The sequence below is a fragment of the Temnothorax curvispinosus genome, unplaced genomic scaffold (assembly GCF_003070985.1).
Source record: "Temnothorax curvispinosus isolate PA1 unplaced genomic scaffold, ASM307098v1 QBEX01013599.1, whole genome shotgun sequence".
NCBI lineage: Eukaryota > Metazoa > Arthropoda > Insecta > Hymenoptera > Formicidae > Temnothorax > Temnothorax curvispinosus.
Window position 1 is genome coordinate 73838 of NW_020223379.1, and position 8336 is coordinate 82173.

The 8336-nt window shown below is 36.9% G+C and overlaps 1 protein-coding gene across 1 annotated transcript in view; it reads left to right on the forward strand.

The window, feature by feature from the left end:
* Window positions 1–8323, forward strand: part of LOC112463733 (calcium/calmodulin-dependent protein kinase type II alpha chain) — a gene marked incomplete at its 5' end in the record, with an annotated part of 76028 nt that extends 67705 nt beyond the window's left edge. The window contains 4 exons of the mRNA XM_025030261.1: window positions 3724–3799; window positions 4879–4973; window positions 6696–6810; window positions 7647–8323. Of these exons, the coding sequence (XP_024886029.1) occupies window positions 3724–3799; window positions 4879–4973; window positions 6696–6810; window positions 7647–7779 (419 nt within the window). The remainder of the gene's footprint in view (window positions 1–3723; window positions 3800–4878; window positions 4974–6695; window positions 6811–7646) is intronic.
* Window positions 8324–8336: the final 13 nt, after the last annotated feature.

Here is an 8336-nt window from a genome sequence, read left to right on the forward strand (position 1 = left end):
CGTTTGCGTGCACGCATACCGATTGCGTTTAACTTGAAGCATGGTGATCGTCATAATGGAGGGGGCAGGAGGATCCATTCTAATCTTTGTGTCATGTTGCATCTAAACTGAAAAATGATAAAAAACGATAAATATGGAAAGCATGTCTGCGTTTATTTATAGCGTTTATACATAGTGCCCCATGTATGTACTATGAAAAGAACAGTGCTGTAACATCGGGCAGCGATAATATCTAAGCAAAATCTAATGCAATATTGCAAACACGATTGGACGACGGAAATGGCAAACCAGAAGAAAGATGAAGAAAAAATGGATTATGATAAGAACTTTCGGGGGAGACGGTTAATCCTTTCAGACGATATCATACGTGAGGATTAAGCCAGTCCTTATATATATTTCGATGGAATTAAAAATCGAGAGATGTTATATGCTAATTGTACTTCCATGAATGCTAAGCTTCCATCATGAACATTTCGTGATTACATGCCGTTAGGTGTTATTCATTATTTATCTTTATTATTTTAATCTTCGATATAAACGACTGGAATAGATTCAAGTGCGATATAAAATGGATTACCATATAATTCTGTGCGTGTTATTCGCAGAAACGGACACTTAAAACTTATAAAACAGTTTGACATGGACGAAGCTTAATCCTCTTCATGTTTGTACAGCAGCTTGAGTATTGCCTTGAAAATTATATCCGTCTTATCTATTTTTTAATACGAAAGGGATATATATATATTGCTTGTAGACATAAGAATCGTGTGTCCTATCAAGACCTGCAGCCAGCTTTCAACCAACTCTCAGTGCTCAGGTAATGTGCGAAATTACGTCGTACATAAGCGACAAATCGACCAAGGAAAAATAAGTCGGAACGAATGGAGAAAGTATATATACTTGTACTCTCTTGGACTCGTTAGTTTTATTTAGGTTATTTAAAAATTTGCCAAAGGAAGCATATTGCCAGAAAAAGAGCTAATTGTACAAGGCCGAATTGGACTTAATTTTTTTACGAGTTTCTTCATATACTATTTTTAATATAATTAATAATTACAGGAATTACTTATCTCCTGTTAAATTCTTGTAAAGCACTTCAGTTCTTCTTTAACGCAATGTGTTTCTCCCTCTTTCTCTCTCTCTCTCTCTCTCTCTCCTCTTTCTCTTTCTCTCTAGAAGCGTTGCTGATTTCGTTACACAATGTCGTAGTTCCCACGGTTCGCAATACCAAAATACAACCGAATATTTTGGCCGAAATATGATCGTGTATCGTAATTCATATAATATAATTTATAGCTATATTTTTTATAGCTCTTATAGTTTTGACGAAAGAAAGACTACGAAAGCGGTAATAATTTATTAACGTATGTAACGCGATGCAACTGCTGTTGCGAGAGAGAGAGATATATATATATATATATATATACGAAGAAAAACTTGATCCTAATTCCGATCGATCACTTAGATGCGATCCGATCGCATACATTATTTTTATTACGTCAAGAACAGCGATATTGAAAAAATTGCTGATTGCTTGAAACATTTCTGTCGTGAGCGAACCTTATAATCTCATAACTACGCTTTATGGCTTATCGAGTGGCTTACCGAGTATCAAATGACAATTGCTGCCGCGTAATAGTAAAATGTATAGAGCTGAGCGGAAGGAGAGAGTACGTTATGCGTAATACGCGCGCGATGATAGATGATATTATATCCCGGAGACAGATCGATCGGAGACCGGGATCGTTAGCTTCGTAATAAAATATCGGAGATGCGGTAAAGTTTAATTATAGTTAGGGTAGAGAAAGAGGACACGTAACGTATTGTAGTAAAACTGGCGGTTGTGCGATGGTGGTAGTGGTATCCTAGAAATCCTAGAAAAGTAGTACAACAATTCATCGCCAAAGTGACTTTTTTCAACTGTTTCCGTTACGACTGATTACGATATATAATTTTTTACTGTGACACCTCTCGTACCGTTATTTTGGTGCGATCGCGTTTATTTCGTACGCAAGTAATCTGGCAAGACGTTGCCTTTAGGAATCAAGCTCCTCGAAATTTAATCGTTATTCTCAAATCCGTCTTGTGGTCATTTAAACAAGCCATTCAACTCATAGCTTCTAGCTTATAGTTTATAATTTGGCTATATATGCTAGTTTCAAAAAGGACTTAATCGGATGTGAGGTCTTGAATTTATCTCTCGAGACATGTTGTAAATCAATGGGAAATTAATGGATCTAATTCTAATTATCTAATAATAGATAAAATCTCGCGCACACACACACACACACATACGAAAAGATAAAAGACGAAATACGAAATATAATCTGATGGTCAAAGACGCGAAATAATCGAAATAATATACGCCGCGATCTCCGGACGGTTTCCAAGTCTTCCCGTGGAACTTTGCTTCGACTGTTGAAGCGGCATCTAAGGAATGATCACAATTTTCGTGCACATAATTGCTGGTCTATGACGTAAGTAACATCGACGAACTCACCGCGGTCGTTAGATTAAACGGTACAGTTAAATATTAATCTATTCGTAGGCGATTCAAAGGCTATACTATATCTTTAATTTAGACGTCCATAATGTACGAAAGTTTTTATAAGAAGGAGAGATAATTTGAACGGAATACAATACCAAAGAAATCGTAATAACAAGGAAATGTCCAGTGATCTTTTTTCGTCTAATCGCTAATCCAACGACCGGCCGTTCGTTCGTAACGAAATAATTGAGACAATTTACTTATGAAACATCTCTATGAGGAGAACACGAATGCGATCGAAAAGTCAGAAGGTTCGCCGCGTGAGGTGTTGTGGTATAGATGGATGCGCCAATTGAGTAAATGAAGTGACAGCTTCATGAATGAGCCTGTTGGGTAAGGCCATTGGCGAGACACGCGCTGTGCGCTGCCAATCGCCAATTTGGCAATTCGAGTTACTCTCTTGGATTTCAGTCGCTGAGCCGCTCAACCGACACGAAACGACCGTTGTCGAATTAGACGCGATAGGGCTCGTTTGTATCAGACGAGTCTCTCTTCATCAGATCGGCCTCGCAGAACAATACGAGAGAGTGTCTTGTATTTTTATTTTAATATTATTAGTAAACTATCGCGTGCGCGCACGGGTGTTAAGGCAAACTATCTTATTTCTTATTTTCCGTACATTTTATGTATCATTCATCTTATATAACGGTTTATTATAATCGATTAATTATACAATAATATAGATAATTTTCCGCGAGTCTCTTTGACATACGAGTATGTATATATTCGATATTTGATGAAATTATTCGTATTTAATTGTATAACAGCTTTAATGTTGCTACTATTTAGACATTTTTTTATCTATAGCATCAAAGTCGAGTATCAAATCGAGAGTCAAATGCTCATCTCTTTCGAGATCCCATTGCTCCAATTGGCGACTGAAATTTTCCAAACTGTTGATCGACTCGATTAGGCTGATACGGTGATTTGCTCTTTGATGAAAATCCGATTCGCGTATAGGTACGGGAAGCTAATTATTTGCGCGAGTGTGGCTCATCGTTCCTGTACACAACCGGGAGCACAACCGCGCAATGGTGTAGGACTTTAGAAAAGTTGACGAAAAGTTTAAGTGCATGCGACTGTGTTTGCGCCGTAAAATGTATCGGTAAGCCCAACAGGCGTGCCGGTCGCCTCGACACGGACCAATTGACTCATTGATCTATTGACGATTCCAGCACGCCGACAGGAAATCATCAAGATGACCGAGCAGTTGATCGAGAGCATCAACACCGGAGATTTCGAGGCATACACGTAAGTAACGTGATATATACATATATATATTTGTTTATTAAAAGAATCTCAAAAAGCCGTTCTCTACTCTATATGGCTGCTATAGAAAATTGCTGATCAAGTTTACGATACGTATATAGATTTTTCCTGACATCAACCAGGCAAAATTTATTTCAGATTATTTAAAGGATACTCGAATAAAAGGAAATGTTGGAAGAAGTAGAAAGATTCGAAATGTTCAATATTAAGTTTTTGTTGAAAAAAACTTGATTATTCGATGAAGCTTTTTTTACGTGGATATCAATATTTTAAAATATTTTGTCATACACACACATTCATATTTGTTAACCACTATTACTGTATTTGCATTTGATCAGCATGTATCACTTAAAATTGAGTGGGAATTGATGATTAATTTGGTAGAAACATTAGCCGATTTTCCCGATAATATATATGTGAAAGTTGATTAAAAGGATTACTGAACGAATGCAAATTCGACGAGTATGTTGAAGGTGTGCAACAAGTGAAAAGTTATCAGGCTTGCAAACAAACTCGCTAATTTCTAATCGTATTTAAAAACGAAAAACATTTGATTGCGAGATATTCGACAACTGTGCAGAAATTATCATCGCAGTTACATTTTTAAGAGCAGAACTGCCAGCTGAAAGAGAGAGAGAAAGAGAGAATAAATATGTAGAATATTTATATGTGCTTTCACTTGACACAAATTCCATTATCAGCACTACACATATATATACTTTTTGCTCAACAATTTGGTATAAATCATGCTCTCTGCTGCCGTATTTTTGGGTGACATTAAATTTTTTCTGCCTTTTCAAAGGTTTTTTTTAAAAAAATTTTTTAAATAAACTGATCGTTAAACAATTTTTCGCGCGCAATTATTCGCTTTTTTCCCCTCTTTTCCTTCTTGCACAAATACTGTAGATTGAGAGATTTATTGGTTTTTTCAACGGAACGGTTTTTCATTTTATTGATTTATTCCAAAGAACGTACTATTAAAAAATGTTATGATAAAAACAAAAATATCATTATATAATTATTATAATCCAACATACTATAATCTCTTTTCGTGTTTCCAGGAAAATCTGTGATCCACATCTGACCGCGTTCGAGCCGGAGGCTCTAGGTAATTTAGTCGAGGGAATGGATTTCCACAAATTTTACTTTGATAATGGTAATTACGACTCGTTTGCATCATCGTTATTCTTCGCGTTTGTCGTTCAATGTGTATTTAGTAGCAGCGTATTTTGGCAGCACACGATTAATACAACGCTAAGTTTCAAGTTTTACGTTTTACGTTTGTGAATTAGCCGATCGTTTAGCCGATAATGTGATATCACGCATGCTGTATAAATTTTAGGAAAGTAACTTTCGAGATTATAGCAACTTTTGCGAGAAATATTCTCTTACCCTTTTGGCGTTAGAAGGTTGTCGCTTCGCAAAACGAAGCTCGCCGGCGAATGTAGATGAAATGTTGGCTGCTTACCGCCATTTTGTCGTTTATTTTTGGCTACTTTGTAGTTTGTTTATGAAAGAATCGTCAATAAATATTATATTTTGTGCATGTTTCATACGTCCATCGTCATATTCCGATGGATTTATTTTTAGAAAGCAGAGTATCCGCTTACAAATTTACTACTTTATCGTTTGATAAAAGTACAATGTACGAGTATGCACAATATTCGTAGCTAGTTGGATATTATAAAATAATTCTTTATAAAATATTTCGACTCGTAATTGCTTTTTTACCTTTTATTATTTTTGTTATTGCATGAAATTATCCGATTTGCAACGATGAAAGTTGCTCCAAATACAAGTGTAGCCTTAATATTAATATCATTCTGCTCGCAACATTCTTTAAATCTAAACGGACGATCGGCCGATCGGTGCATGCGTGCTTGTCGTCGCAAAATTGTCTAAATTATCATTAATCCAGCTTCTTGCTGCATTTACCTTTAATATACTGATTAACTGGACTATTCTGGATGGAGGCACGTCTTTTGCATACGAAATTGTAGATTGCTGAAGATTCTTTAAAGACATATACGTTATTTGGGTCAGAGACGTTATTTTTTCAGAACGTTTCGCACTTGTGAAATTTATATAGAAATTTAATTTTTTATATAGACATAAATTTATAGATAAGAAATACTTTTGTATATCTGATGCGTAATAAAATATAAAATTATTATAAAATTAATAAACTTTGAATCAGATAATATAAAGTATAAAGCAGATTAAGCTTTTTGAAATTTTGTCATTTTTTTTACAACTGTAAAATCTGAAAAGTTAGGATTTTGAAGATTAATTAAAGGAGATTATCAATTCTTAGAATATTTATCATTATAGTTAAAACACACCCCAAGTAATAAAGAATTACACATGCCAAAATGCTGCATAAAAAATTGATAACGAGAAAATATATTTTTGTGAAATGAGTTTTTTGGGGGTTTACAAATTTTCTTATACTTTGATTCTGTGATGGAAATTTAGATTTTATAAAAATGAATAGAATTAAATTATAATGAATAAATCAAAAGATTTTGCATGAGAAATTACAAAAAATTCTCACGTAGCGGAAAGCTTGCTTGGCTCTGTGTAACGTAGAATTTTCTATACAATTTTGATTTGTCGGTATTTTTCCTATTTTTCCTCATTTTCCGCGGTACTCACCACAGACGGTAATAATTGGTTTTTCTCTCTCTCTCTCTCTCTCTCTCTCTCTCTCTCCCTTCTTCCCCTCTGCTCCCTTTCTCTCTTTTTTCTCTCTCTTATTCTTCTGTTCTTTTTTTTTGCAATATTTTGACATTGTAAACAGCTTTTACATCGCGCGTTAATAAATATCACAGTCTTCGAGTAACTTTTTACTTTGTTTCTCGTATAATACTCTAAGCAGTTCTGGGGAAAAACTGTAAGGCTGTCAATACGACGATCCTGAATCCCCATGTCCATCTGCTCGGCGAGGATGCCGCTTGCATCGCGTATGTCAGGCTGACGCAATACATGGACAAGTGAGTAAATATTACAAAAATGAAAAGATAGAAGATAGTTAGCGTGATCTATACGCGGCCAAAGAGATAAAGAAAGTCCATAATTTGTCTATATTTGCCTTTGTATTATGTGTTGGTCTCTCTTATAAATGATAGTTTTTAATTCATTCTTGTTTAACCCTCCGAGGCTACATCTCTTTTTTTAATACGCCCCGGCTACACTGGGGTGGTCGCCACCCAGACGGATTCAAAGTATATAATTCCAATTAATGCACGTAAAAATTCATGAAATATCTTAAGAGTGTTGTTTAAAAATATATATCCAGAACCCGAAATGTGCTCGATAAACAAAAATATTGTAATTTTTGGTCGCGATAAGAAATATACACCGAGGTCACACCTGGGTGGTCACCTCCCCTGTAATAATTTCCAAATGTTTACCAAGCATAACTGGCTTAAAACCATTCTACTGCACGGATCTTCGAGAGAGGGACCCAACTAGGGATCCTGGGTGGAGGGACATTGATTATATAAAGCTTATCTTAAAAATATCGGGCTCTGAATTTTTGTCGGGGTGGCCGCCATGCCACCCTATGTGGTCTCGAAGGATTAAAACTCTTGAGTTAATATTTAAGGGAGAAAAAATATATTCTGCCCTCTCAGTTTCGACAATTGTTCCGACGTGGTTCCGTTTTTGTACGTGTTATCCTATAATTTTGATTTTTTCCGTGCTGAAGATGATAGTTATGCTTCACAAAATATATGATTCGTAATACATCGATACGTAATACGTAATACGTTTCGTAGTTATATAACGTGTAGTAACGTGTGAACATTTCCTTCGATTTGATCCACAGACAAGGCGTAGCGCATACCCAACAGAGCGAGGAGAGCCGCGTGTGGCACAAGAGGGACAACAAGTGGCAGAACGTACATTTCCACCGAAGCGCGTTGACAGGCCCATCACCGTTCTCTTTCAACCACAAATAAATCGGCCAAGAGGACTGCCCTGCTGCCGCTCTCGGTGAATGCTCGTTATTCCCCGATCGAGCGCGAATGAATTAACGAATGTTAGGAATACTCGACGGAGCACAACCGGAGTATCCGGGCATCCTCCCCACACGAAACATACACGTACACACAAAACACGTACACAAAAAGACGGAGTTACAGGAGAACACACGCAACGACGTAACGCGCGGCGTACGCTATAGTAAAACACGAATACAAACACATTTACATGTAGGAAACCCGACCGAACCCACAGGATATGGCGCTCGCGCCGGCATGTGTTACTCGCTCCAGTACCTACTCCAGCGTACTTACTACCTATATTTACGCCTTTACGCGTGCACCGCGTCACGTGTGCCTCGGAGCCTCCACGAGGGAACTACGCGCGAATCATTGGGAGCGCGAAAAAAGAGCAAAGTCGGTCGATCGATTGTTTGACGAGCACTGAAGACGCGACGTAGACCCTTGTCATGTCGTGTTACAACGAACATGGTTGCGGCAGAGAGAGAGAAAGAGAGAGAGAGAGAGAGAGAGAG